The sequence below is a fragment of the Rhipicephalus sanguineus genome, chromosome 6, assembly GCF_013339695.2.
Source record: "Rhipicephalus sanguineus isolate Rsan-2018 chromosome 6, BIME_Rsan_1.4, whole genome shotgun sequence".
Taxonomy (NCBI): Eukaryota; Metazoa; Arthropoda; class Arachnida; order Ixodida; family Ixodidae; genus Rhipicephalus; species Rhipicephalus sanguineus.
The window spans coordinates 130,748,843-130,762,906 of record NC_051181.1 but is presented as its reverse complement, the minus strand read 5'-3'; the positions used below and the strand labels follow the sequence as shown (position 1 = coordinate 130,762,906).

General features: G+C 46.0%; 1 protein-coding gene across 1 annotated transcript in view; it reads right to left on the bottom strand.

Moving 5' to 3' along the window:
- Nucleotides 1-1,354: 1,354 nt before the first annotated feature.
- The window catches only part of LOC119397545 (neutral amino acid transporter B(0)), a 53,567-nt gene continuing 40,857 nt past the window's right edge, over nucleotides 1,355-14,064 (bottom strand). The window contains exons 6-10 of the mRNA XM_037664969.2: nucleotides 10,860-10,995; nucleotides 8,946-9,176; nucleotides 3,485-3,671; nucleotides 2,422-2,655; nucleotides 1,355-1,553 (exon numbers count right to left, since the gene is read on the bottom strand). Of these exons, the coding sequence (XP_037520897.2) occupies nucleotides 1,355-1,553; nucleotides 2,422-2,655; nucleotides 3,485-3,671; nucleotides 8,946-9,176; nucleotides 10,860-10,995 (987 nt within the window). The remainder of the gene's footprint in view (nucleotides 1,554-2,421; nucleotides 2,656-3,484; nucleotides 3,672-8,945; nucleotides 9,177-10,859; nucleotides 10,996-14,064) is intronic.

Genomic DNA, 14,064 nt, shown 5'->3' with positions numbered 1-14,064 from the left:
TTGGCGCTATTTTACTGTATTAGAAAATGAATGTGTGAAGAGCCAGTGAATGTTGCAATTAAGTGCGGAGGAATTTAGGGGCCTGAGCTCTCGCCTCGTGTCGTCGCTTGGCGTCACGCTCAAAGTACGAAAAATAAGTCAAAAGAGGGCGCTAATGGTCAAGTTAATAACAAAATGGGTCAAAGGAGGTTGCTACAGATCAAGTCATATCAAAATAGGTCAAGAGAGGGCGCCACTGCATCACAAATGAAGGTTTGCTCTCCCGCCATGGATGCCGAGCAGGCCAAGCAGGCTGCTCGGTTTAGAACGCCAGCGCTTGCTTGCCAGTGAAGGCCAGCGTCGCCGAAGGGCTAATTCGTCTGTCCGAGCCAGCGAAGTGATAGCGGAACGCCAGCGTTCGGGAGTTAGACGCAAATATACGTAACAGAGAAGCGGAGGCGAAACGCCAGCAAATGCGAGGTAATCCCTCAGCTTCAGAAGACTCAACGCAAGCCGAGCGCCAACAAAGACGGGCGAACCCGCATCTTCGAGTCAAACACAAGCAAAGCGTCATCGGAGGCAGGCGAATCCTCACCTCTGCTCCGCAGATTGTACAGTTTTCACGGTGTGGAAGTGGCCAGATTTTTAGATAGATTTGTCTCATCTTCCTCCATAAGCGGCTAGCTTCGTTAAGCATCTCAGATTACATAACGGCGGTGTAGTAACACTTACGCAGTCTGTCCAGTTGTCTCTCGCCCTTACGTCATTTTCTGGCATAATGAGCCACTGCCGTCCTTAAAGGGACACTAAAGAGCAAAACGATTTTTCTCGCATTAGTAAAGTAGTCTTCCACGATACCAAAAACACCACGCTTTCTGCGCGAAGACGCTTAATAAGCGAGAAAACGCGCAAAAAGAAAATACAGGTGGCGACGCCACCTTGGAATTCCCGCACCATTTGCCGTGACGTCATATATCTTTGACGGCGCCTGCTTGGGCCTACGTAGTTCCTAATCGGTTAAATCGAAGTACATTGTCCTCTGAGGGGGCCAGATACTTGACATAATGAGTTTGTGGAAATTCGTCGAGCCAGTGGCGCCAAAATACGTTAAATGCTCTTTGAAGTCTTTTACGTCACGAATTACAAAGTTCGGCGCGAAACTTAAAAATCATACTTTGAACTTCGTTTTATCCTCTAATAATAAACCCATGGTGTTGAAATAAACTACACAAGAGTTCTCCGAGCACACTTTATCAATCTAAACCAATTCATTGTTTCTCTTTAGTGTCCCTTTAAGAGCTGCACGTCCCACAGTTCAATTTTGTTCGCAACAGCAGGTGGAAATCCGAATGCCCCCGATTTTGGATCCTTCCGCTCACCTTGTGGCGAGAAAGTCGAGGAATGTGACGTGGTATCCGCTTCGCTGTGCTAAGAAAACGGTGTTGATGACCAAGTAGATGGCCGTGCCGTCCTTGTTGAACGTGGCACCGAGCGGCGCGACGAGGCGCACGACCACCGGGTTCAGGCCCACCTTGTCTTCCAGAGACGACACCGTACTGGTCAGCGTCATATTGCTGCAACACACAACACGGGCAGTGCGAACTAATCAACCGTATTTGTTAAGGAACATCGTCTCGGGTCAACGTTGTACTTACTGGGCTATGAGGGCAGCCCAATCCCTTTAAGTTAGAGCAAATCTTTGGGCAAGTTGGTTGTACATGCTTAAGGCTAACAGCGCGGAAACGACAAGGACGACGGAATATAGTGTTGTAGGCTTACATTCCTTTCATATTTCGGGATATTTTTTATATTTCTTGCACTTTTTTGACATCTTGCTCTCTTTATATTTCTGGTTTTTCTGCAATAAACTTCAGTTGAAAGTCAGCGCTTCGTCTGTCGTGTCAGTTACTCTCCGTCGTCCTTTTCGCTTCCGTGCTGTTCATTTTCAACCCTTTAAGTTAGTCCCTTCAGAAATGCTCCACAGTGATTCATTTGATATATGTACATTTTCTTAATCGCAAACTCTGACGTCTAATTAAATTTATTAGGTGTGGCAGCTCTTTTAGAAACTCTTGATTACAGGATTCGCCTGTAGGACTGTTTATTTTGCGTAATGATTATGTCTCCTGGTGGACAGTGCAGTATTTCATGTTTTATGGTCAAAAAGTCAGAATGCGTAGAGTGTGATGTATTGGCCGCAGCGAAAAACTGGTTAGACGCCGCTGTCCATTTCTGAATTTCTATTATCGCCGGGAGCGCCATTCGGTGTGTTTCGTGTGCTGAAAGGACTGTGGTCTTGCAACCAACGGGTTTTCGTCGTACTGGTCGGTTATATATTGACATAACGAATTGTTTGAAGACAGTGCTTCAACACCAGCTTCGTGAATGCAACCGGAACTTCACATATATTAGGGAATTCTCGTGGCAGGTGCTCATATAAACCTGGAGCTCGTGCCGAAGGCGGTGACCAGAGTGAGTCCGATGTTTGAGAAGAGGCTCCGGTAGTGTGTGCGACTGAATACTATCAGCAGCACCGGAAGCGTCAGCATGCCGTGAATGGCCAGCGCCAAGACGAGGCTGAGAAAGTAGGACTCCAGCTGGCGCGTCTCGGACACAAACTCCTGGGAGCGCAGCGTCTGCGACGTCAGCAGGAAGCAGATGCCGATGGGGAAGTACCTGTACAGATACAACACGGGAAGAGTTTACCCACTCATTCTACGAGAGCTAACTCATCTCAAACCGTTTTGGTCGGAATCATTACCACGTCAATTCTAGGACTTGCTATTAGTGATTCTTTTTAGCTCACAGATGTCCAGTGAGGTGCGATCATTTTTGCCAAGTGAAATACGTAGGAAACAGGGCGCGCATGAATTATAGGACTGTTCAACGCACAAATTTGGGCTAGTTGGTGGCAACTGAACTTGCACATCTTAACAAGCGCAAAGCAACGATTACACAATGACGAAACACGAAAACAGGACTAGTGCTCGTCCTGTTCACTTGTCCATTCCTTGTGTTATTGTTGCTTTGCGTTCGTTAAGATGATTTATAGAAAATTATGAGAAAAATTGGGACGCCACTTTTCACACGAGCGTTTTTGTTTTGTTCTCCATCAGCCGGATTTTTTCATCACGTGAAGACATTAGATTCCCCGCACACTTCGTATGGACGTAAAACGATAATTGGGCCTTTTCCTTAAATGTACAGACAGGCAGAATGTCACGCATGGCGTACGCATGCTGAACTCCCGTTGAGGGCAAATCAAAACACAGCGTGGATTCAGCAGTGTGGCAGTATGCCATGTTGCCTTGTGGTGCTCGCCTGTGAGCCATCAGATGTTAATTGTTCACGTCATCGATATTTTAAGCAGCTGTGTTAATACCTGTTTCCCGGCACAGTGCTATGCAGTTATGTTGAAAAGGTTCGTTTCAGTGTTTCTTCCATGCACAACAACCGTGACTCGTCTACTTGTTAAATTCTGGCTGTGGTCCGTTGCACTCCGTACCACATGATCATCCGTCCGAGATTCAGCATGACGTCGCTGATGGCCACGAATAGCTCGATGAATCCGCGGCAGCTCTCCCACATGGTTGCCAGGACTGCGCCCAGCAGCACGCTGACAACGGTCATTCCCACGTAGTTCGGGATGTTCACCCGACGTATCGTGGGCGTCTGGCCCTCCAGGCTAATGTCTGTTGTTTAACAAAATAAGTGTAGACAACCCAGTCATGGGATTGAAATGAATGGAATGCTCGATTGCTGTTAATAACAAGAGATAGCTGAAATTAGACATGTAATGTTAATAACAAAGGATAGCTAAAATTAGGCGTGTTATTAACAAGAGATATGTAAAATTAGGCATCCATCACAAGGTATCACTGAGATGGAGGCGAAAACGCTTGAGGCCGGTGTACATAGATTTAGGTGCACGTTAAAGAACCCCAGGTGGTCGAAATTTCCGGATCCCTCCACTACGGCGTCCCTCATAATCATATCGTGGTTTTGGGACTTTAAACCCCAACAATTATTATTTGATGACATGAACTTGTAGGTTAATCTGTAGATTAATCGTGGAAAGTGTCGCTGAATACGGTGTTCAACTACTGCCCTCGGCAAAACGCAGAAAATACCTTTGGCAACTGTCGAGCTTGTCCATTATCGATTCAGTACCTAACTTATTGAATCTGAGTGAAAGAATAAATCCTTAACTTGAATGCGTATCGCTTGCATGTTAAGATGAGATATTGCAGTGACGCGAACAGATCCGTAAAAAATACTACGTTATGTGTATGGCTGCGTGAATTTTTTTTTTTGCTTCAGTTTTTGTTTGAGTGTTTCTTACAGCGGCGCCATAATGCCGGTTGAGAGAAGGGTGCGAACAGAGTAGTAGTCCTCCATGTTATCCGAATGTAATTTAATGTAATGCCGTATCATCTCCGCACGTACTTGCTTCTCGTCTACACTTAACAAAGTTTAAGACAAGGAGAGATAATGATAATTTTTTTTAATTCTGAGACTACTCCACGTCAATGTTATGACAGTCAGGAGGAATATTAAGTTTCCTAATATACCGATATTGCACCTGAACTGGTCGCATGATCGTTTCACTCAACTACACAAAATTTTTATCCGACAATGTGTCGTTGGACGCACAGGCACACATTTTTTCTCTCCTAATAATGGGTGGTATTCAAAATATGGCGGCCATGACATGTCCCCGGCGATGGTAATCGCTTCCAGCACATGTAGCGCGCGAAAAAAAATATCACTTGTACTATTTGAAGAGTTGTTTATAAAGCTGTCTTTCGTTAGCACCCTTTGACAAAACGCCATTTTGATGCATGTACTTTGCTCCTGCAGTTCTCTTAGGGACGTCCTGTTTTCTACCGCTGAATGTTAGTTGTGTGTTGCACCATGCATTTCTGTTATACAAGAGTGACGAGGTTTCTTACATACAGGTTGACCCGTCGCGGCGGCCTAGTGGTTATGGTGCTTGATTGCTGAAGTTATATATCTCAACCCGAAGATCGCGGGATCGAATCCCAGCCGCGACAGCCGCATTTCGATCGAGGCGAAATGCTAAAGGACCGTGCTCTTAGATTCACGTGCAGGTCAAGGAACTCCAGATGGTCGTAATACTTTCCGGAGCCCTCCCCTATGGCGTCTCTCATAATCATATCGCGGCTCTGGGACGTAGAACCCCATCATTAATTATTTTATCCCCAAGAGAGCTTACAACGGGCTCTAGAAACGCCGCTCTTCCAGCTTTCGCTGTGACTGTGCTGCGGTTTCAGCGCAGGCCTGGCGTTTTATTATTATTATTATTATTATTATTATTATTATTATTATTATTATTATTATTATTATTATTATTATTATTATTATTATTATTATTATTATTATTATATACAGTTTAAATCATGGATACTTCTCCGCTAGCAAATGAACGAAGCTTACTAGTCTCTTTTGCCGTGCTGTTCACGTCGACGACAGTGTACGGCTGCAAAAAAAAAAAAAAAAAAGGTTGAGCGAGAGAGAAACATGCGTTGATATAACTAGTGTGCTCTGTGACGTTTTTCACCCTTGCGTTTACCGCATAAACAGTGCGTTTACTTACTGTGAATATAAATGCTTCCATTAAATTTCCGGGTACCGTGTTCCTGTAAAGAAGGTAGTTTGCATGCTGAGCCGTATATCACAGCTCAAAAAGGGAAATTTTTTCTAGCGCTTCTTTATTTTTGTAGACAGCCAAATGAATTCAACGGACATTTAGGTGAAGGAAAGCATAGGGGGGACAATAATTGCTGTCTTCAACTGTAGTGTAGTAATTATGGTGTAAATTGAAGCGTTGTAAAATGAAGGAAAAAAAGAACACCCTTTCCGTCGGTGGGAACCGAACCCAAGACCTCCGACTTACGCGTCCGATTATCTGCCACCGGAACTCTACAACGGATGACGCTTCCCCGTCCACTTCGTTGGGTATTTCTGTGCGTGGGTGTCTTAGCCAGCCCCACCCGTAGTCAAGGCGGTGTAATTAAAAAGTTGTGGGTTCAAATCCCACCGACGGAAAGGGTGATCTTTTGTCGACTTTAACTCATTTCAGATTACGTCACAATTGCTTCACTACAGTTAAAGACAACAAGTAGTGTCCCCCATGTTTTCCTTCGCCTCATTCTCTGTTGAGTTCATTTGTTCGTATATCACAACGCAGCATTTATAAGCTATCCGGAGTGGCGCATTTGTGACTTCGCTTCGCACTGAGAGTACCTCTTTGCCACAACATCCGTGCATCGTTGAAATGGATTGCGTCGGCCCCGAGGATCGCGGACAAACTGGTTTGAAGTCTCGGAGGCAGCGCGCGCGTCTTTCTCGTTCCAGCATTTAACGATTGATGGCGCTACGGAGTTGACCGGTTCCCTGTCGTGTTCATATTCGAACACAACGCGCGACATTTTGCAGCGGGCGGTAGCAATGTTTTTGAACACGCCGTACCGTTTCCTAATGTACTCTCTTACTATAAACTCTTGAGGCGCAATGACTACATATGCGGACGCAACTTGTTTCTGCCAGTACGCCGCGGTGGAGCAGTGGTTATGGTGCTCGGCTGCTGACCTGAAGGTCGCGGGTTCGACCCGGCCGCGGCGGTCGCATTTCGATGAATGGAGGCTAAATGCTAGAGGCCCGTGTAATGTGCGATGTCAGCGCACGTTAAAGAACACGAAAGGGTCGAAATTTCCGGAGCCCTCCACTGCGGCGCCTCTCATAATCACATTGTGGTTTTGAGACATAAAACACCGGATATTATTATTATTACCTTGTTTCTCCTAGTTCCTGTGACTATAGTGGCAAAAAAAACAGCAAGGTACATGCGCGTAGGATGAAGTGAACCTTATACATAGTCAATGTGTCTTGACATAATAATAATAATAATAATAATAATAATAATAATAATAATAGTTGTTGGGGAGGGACTTTCAAAAACCACGATATGATTATGAGGGACGCCGTAGTGGAGGGCTCTGGAAATTGCGACCACCTGGTGAAGCAAAACGGAAAGGCGAGCTAGTTGGTACTGATTCATAATGGTGTAATAGTAGCGCAAAAAAAAAAAAAGACGAAGACGTGAAAGGGAACACCACAAGCGCTTACTCACAACTGAAAGCTTTATTGCTTGAACAGAAAATATATCTAAACTTGACGCTCGACTAACTCCCGCGCATGCGCATCGTGGGCAAGGAAAAAGGCAAAAACCAGAACAAAAACACACCTCCTTCAACCCCCTTCCCCCCCCCCCCCTTTCCTTGAGTAGTATCACTTCCCTCTCCGATATGGCTAAAGAAGGGTACTCGGCTGCTGACCCACAGGTCGCAGGATCGAATCCCGGCCGCGACGGCCGCATTTTCGATGGAGGCGAAAATGCTAAAGGCCCGTGTACTTAGATGTAGGTGCACGTTAAAAAGAACCCCAGGCGGTCAAAATTTCCGGAGTACTGCGCTACGGCGTCTCTCGTAACATTTCAACAGCTCTCAACAAACCTCAACAATTATTATTATCATATTAAAAATAGCAAGAAATTAAATCGTCGGTCATTCTATTTCTTCACCTACAAAACAATAGCATTTGGATGTTATGCTCACGTGGCCATAGAAAATGCTCTTGTTGGTTAACAAATCTATATTGCTTTGTTAGCTTTTTTTGTTTCTTGTATGTTAACTGCGTATCTCCGAAAAGGCTTCATCATGCATCTGCACCACTTCACGTAGGTGTCAACTCTCATGTTTGAGGTGACGAAAAATCATTGAACATGGAGTGTCGTTGGAGCCAGCGAGATCCCATGTTCATAGGTATCTCATCTCTTCAAGCGTCCATCTTCTCCTGAACTTCTGTCTTCTTTGGATTCTCATGCTTGGGGTGTAGCACATTTTTCCGAGTGGGAGGATCAGCTTAAGGTAAGTGTGTGGTTGTGTGGCCAGGGGAAGGGGGGTAGCTTATCGGAGGACTTGATAGGTCCTCATTTTGCGAACATACATTCAAAAGCAGTTTAGCAGGGCGGTTTTCTGGGCCAGTTGGTACGTGATGACAAGTGAAGAATTTCCAGCAAGTTTCAACTGGGCGAGCACAAGAAGAATACCTTGTCCTGTGCGTTTCCTTTCTTCTTGTGCTCGCGTTTGAAACTTGCCGGAATTTTTCACTTGTCATACATTCAAAAACTAAGGGAAAAGTTCACACCATCTCCCGCTAAATGGGACTATGAGGCGATGCGAAGCAGCGTTTCGTCATGTAGAGCCTGCGTTTCAGAGGGGAAGTGGAGAGAGGAGGGGAGAGAGGCAAAGGGGCGAGGGGAGGTGGAGAGGGTAAGGGGAAAGGGGAGGGGAATGGGAAGTGGAGAGGGAGAGGGGTGTGGAGAGGGAGAGGAGGTGTGTGGAGAGGGCTTGTGCATGCGCAGTAAGGGTGGTCACGCCGCACACCACCACCGGATTGAACTCCGCTATAAGATGCTTCACACCTAAAAATTGGGGGGGGGGGGGTGCAGGACATCCAGATAAGCCTCTGGATCCGCCCGTCAGCACTGACGTCCTTCTACTGCCTTTCGACAATATACTGTGAGCCCGTAACTAGCGTGATTACCAAGTCCTCAGATGAAAACAACCCGCGAACGTGAATAAAATATTCCTAAGAAATGTTAGAAAAAGCTCTTGCGCAGGTTCCTATCTATGGCTTGATAAAGTGGCTTTTTTGGGCTAGCAGGTTAACTGCATCGAAAGGTATCATAGCGCTAGGACACACGGACGAGAGAGACACAACGGGACGATGGTGCCTGCTAGCGCTACGATAAATTTTGATCCTGTCTGTGGCAGGACGCTCTAGACTTACGAACCTGCAGATGTCGTGGAGTACGTCGACGTAGACAGTCTTGCTCCGTGCGGGCCGCGCGTCGGTAACGTCGATGCGGTGCGCGAGGTTACCCGGGTTCATAGCGACGGCGAGCCCGTAGGCGACGGTCATGGCCATCGCCTTGCTGACAAAGTAGAAGGCGAACGCCAGGAGTCCCATGCGGCGCGCGGCGGCCAGCCCCGCGGTGACCACGCTGGCCACCAGCATGCTCGTTAGCGACGGGATCACCACGACGCCGGCCAGCCTCAGGAACAGCTCGCCCGGAAACTCCATGTACGAGACGTGCCGGCGCGTCCATGCGCCTGACGACGGCAGTTGCGGCGATAAGCAAGTGTGTTTGTGCTTGCGCGATTTGTTGGAGAAAATCAAGTCCAGTGTATCCGTTGACACTATACCTTTCGTCAACCGTCGTTTAAAACAAGGCATGTCTTTGACTGTTTTTTGTGCGCCCTGACTTACCACATATATGACTCTCTTTAAAGATACACGTGAACTCCCTTTAGCGAATATCATACTCTCGTCGGAGAGTCGTGGGACCAAGAAGAGAGTTAACATACATCTTTAAAGATAGTCATAAACGTTACAACTCGGGGCTCATCGATAAGAGTAAAACATACTCTTTTTTTTTTCTTCTTCTTCAAGCGTTGTCCAAGACGTAGGCGAATGCGCACCGCGTGTTCTCCGCCATCTGCCTGTAACCCCCTCGTCTTGTTTAGATATAACTTGGCTATTACTAGAACATGATAAATTGATAGGGCAGAACCTGAGTGGTGGATGTGGTCAAAGGTACTTGCTTTTTTTTCCCCTTTTATTTCACTCATGCGTAGTTCTTCATTATGTATGTGAGGGGACCTTCGAATCTCATTCGGTGTGTACCTCATGGGAGGATGCGCGCTAGTGAAAAAAAGCGACTGCTGGTTATCTTATACATATAGAAAGAAATGCAGTCTTGGCAACTCCAATGCGATAGTGATGGCCTGTCTCATGACTAACCCTTTACCTCACAACGTATACCGTTCACCCCGCCTTTAACCGGTCACAGTTGACGCTATTGGTCGCGCGAAAACTGTAAGAAGTTGCACATAACAAACGCATTCACTCCCGCTGATGTATGATGCTGCATGACCAACACTCTGCTCTTTGTGCGCAGAAATTGAAATGACGTCTTTGCACAGCCTGCCAATTTATGTAGTACTGATTGCTATCGCACTTTATCTTCATACACGCTCCCTCAGTGCAAATAATTGAAATGAGTCCCCTGCATATGAAATTCTTTCTGTCAGTTTCTTCGAGGCGCGTTTGCAGTAATGGCTTGTAGTATTAATGCCAAGGTCAACGGTCGGTTGCAAAAAGGTGTCGCACAACTATGACCATTCTCCCCCATCACTTGCCTATATATTCAGGCTATATATAGGCAGGTGTATATATGTATGTTCGTGCGTGCGTTTGTATGTGTGCGCGTAAATACATACGCAAGCAAAATTGAAAAATTTTCGGGGGAGGGGATGTTTGAACACCCCCCCCCTGACTACGCCCCTGACATACACGGTCGTCTCAAACGAGCAGATGCGGTTCATATATATTCATACGGGAGAACTGGATAGGCGCCATGTGTTTCGTATGAAATTTGTTTATAGGTATACATGGTTGATAGAAATACATGATTGATTAGTTTATGGGGTCTAACGTCCCAAAGCGACTCGGGTCATGACAGACGCAGTAATGGACAGCTCCAGATAAATTCGACCACCTGGGGTTCTTTAACATGCACTGAAATCACTCAGTGCGCGGGTCTCTAGTATATTTCTCCATCGTAACGGGAACGCCCTGGCTGTTACCGAACCCGCGTCTTTCGATTCAGCAGTGGAGCACTGCTGAATCAGCGACACACCTCTGTGGCACATCTTTTAAGCGTGCTGCGTATAGCATGCATTTTAATGCGGCATAGACCTCGCCTCGAAGATAATAATTAAACTCAGTCGTGCCTTCGGTGTTCCTGGTGAGGAATCCGAGTCCGAGGCCAGCCACAATGGAGCTGCTGGTGAGGAAGAAGAGCATGTTGCCCACGATGAAGGAGAAGCCCGTCCGCTCTCCGGTCAGGCTCCCCACGTCCGCATCGGCCTGTTTCAATGAAAACAAAGGTGGTTCGATGCCTTGTCTAAGAGGGATACTACATTCATCAATCATATCTGAAGAAAACATGTCATTTCATTGATCGCCATGCGGTTCGCACAGTCGCAACCACAAATTGCGGATGCGTCCGCGTGGCTGTTGGCGACCTGATCTGCGCGATCACTGGGGTCTATACAGCATAGGTTATCTAACGAAGGACTAAGAACGGTGGAACCACATCGCGAGACTTAGTTAAATGGTGACACACATCGGAGGTCGAAACCCATACTTATGAATTCAGTCAGCGACATTCATTAATCACTTCTGAGACAACACGTCGATTCGTTTATCGATAGGCTTGTTTCTCAGTCGCTGAGGTTACAGCACGAAAAGTACCTACGGACGAAGGACAGACAAAGACGAGCCACCACAAATTGATGACGCACTGTGGTCTCTGTAAATTGCGCGGTGATTGCAGTGTGTACAGCCAGGTTCATCTAACGAAGGACTGAGAACAGTGGAAGCACATCGCGAGGCTTAGTGATATGGTGACACACACGCATTGTAGGCGGAAACCCACACCCGACTTATCTAGGTGGTTTCGATCGGCTGCCTTCATTAATCACCTTTGAGTCAACGCGTCCATTCTTTGATCGATGTGCGGTTTCTTAGTTGCTGAAGTTCACCGCGGCGGTAATTCGGGCCAGTTGGTCGTTCATGATCGCAAAAAAAAAAAAAAACCAGTGCTAAAACAACGGACCAACACAAAGAGAAGTACAAGCGCTGAGGTTACAACGCGAAGACTTGATGTGGACAAAGGACAGACAGACGAGCCACCACGAATTGCTGATGAACCGTGCTCTCTGTGAATTGCGCAGTCATTGCAGTCTGTACAGCCTGGATCGTCTAACGAACCGCCATCGCGAGGCTTAGTAAAATGGTGACACATATTCGAGGCCGAAATTCATAGCCCTTTTATCTGGATGGTCTAAAGCCTCCTCGCCCTCACTTCGTTTTCTTTTTGCGCCCATTATGAATTGTTGCGTATAAAACAAATGGTCTTCAGTCAGAGCTCTCTGAGTCTTCTGCCTGCGTAGAGTTCCATGGGCTATTGTTTTAGCCGAGAGTGTTGGATCGCTAACGCGTTTCAGTCGCCTCGCCGGCTCACAGCGTGCGTTTCGCTTGGAGCGCTGTCATCACGATGTGAACGGAGAAAAGGAGGACATCCTCTACTATACGTACCGATAAGACGACACTCATTATGATTTTAAAGCGAAAGCTTTACATGCATCATCAAACACGGAAAGTGGCCGTCGGCGTCAGCACGGGTGATGCAAAGTGATGTAATGGCATCACCACATGATGTCATTATGACCTCACAGGTCGCCAAAATGTGTGACGCCGTGTTAACATGACGTCACATGATGACGTCATTACATGACATCGCCGTTTGGTCAACGCAGCGAGCAATGGAAAAGAAAATGACAGGTGTAACCTGAAGGGACAAGAAGAGAGCAGAGTGGGTCAGGGAACAAACGTGTGTTAAGGACATCTTAGTCGAAATCAAGAAGAAGAAATGGCCATGGGCAGGGCATGTAGCACGTAGGCAAGATAACCGCTGTTCATTAAGAATAACAGACTGGATTCCAAGAGAAGGCAAACGCGTGGGGGGAGAAAGGAAGTTAGGTGGGCAGATGAGATTAAGAAGTTTGCGGGTATAACGTGACAGCAGCAAGCACAGGACCGGGTTGATTGGCGGAACATAGGAGAGGCCTTTGCCTGGCAGTGGGCGTAGTCAGGCTGATAATGATGATGATGCCTCTTGGTCAAAGGTGTGCCGATCCTGTAGGCACTACAAAAACACGTGGTGTGCTGAAAGCGTCCAATGCCTCTGAATCTGGGGCCGTACCAAACCACGATGGGTGCATAAAACGTATTGGGGAGGGGAGGAGGGGGGGGGGTCGGAATCAATTCAGTCGACTCAGAAGAAAAAAGATGGCTTCCGCCTTCGAGTGGTCTTCAGCAAATGCATGAGGAATTGTGTGACTTTTATGCTCCCGCTACTAGGTCCCTTCGCGCACATTACGATTCTGTATTCATGTGAGTCCTTTTCGCATCTCTTAATTTGTTTTAACTAACATCTATTTCGGAGTAATTGGGAAGTGTGTCGTTCCGCCTTTTATTATTAGACTTACGAACTTTGTCAGTATGTCAACGACAGTATCAACTGACAGGCATAGATTTGCACATGAAATCCTTGCACAGTAACTGAAGCCGAACTGCGAGAGGTGAGATCATGACTTAATTACTTCGCTAAGCTGAATAATATATACCTCAATGCGTTGTTTCCTTCTATTCTTAAATTGCGTTGGTCTATCTACATATTTCTAGTAGGCAGAGCACCCTCTTTAACTAATAATAATAATAATAATAATAATAATAATAATAATAATAATAATAATAATAATAATAATAATAATAATAATAATAATAATAATAATAATAGAGATAAAACATTACTTGGAAGCGTACAGTCGTGTCACGTTTATCTCAAATAACGGCGTTATTATTGTATTCCGCGTGGCCTACTAACCTAGCAGACTGTCCAGGCAATCCTTGTGAACATTTTATATTACGTAGTGCTACGTATTTGACATTTAAGAAAGGCTTAAATGTAGCACCAGATAGCTTAGCCGCAAGCTTAGGATGGTATTAATAAGCGCGGACACTTATGTAAATGTCAAGATACGAAACTCCAGGCCTCATATTGACGTGAGCTTCGCGTCGATGTGGAAGATTAAACGTACGTAACCTGACGGTAATGTTCTGGTGTTGGTGATGTTGCTTTGTGTATATTAGCGACACGAATGTTTTCTATTCTGTGTCCTATATATTGAGACCGTCACCTTGCAGACATTCTGTACTGCGGATGTTTATTTCGAGTTCGAATACTCAACTCAGGCCGCGAAGAAAAAAAAAAGGCTTTAGAGAACGTAGACATGAAAACTAGCATAATTGCATATTTCAGTAATTTTACTAAGTACCTTAAAACATTAGTCGTCCACCTCGAGCGACCAA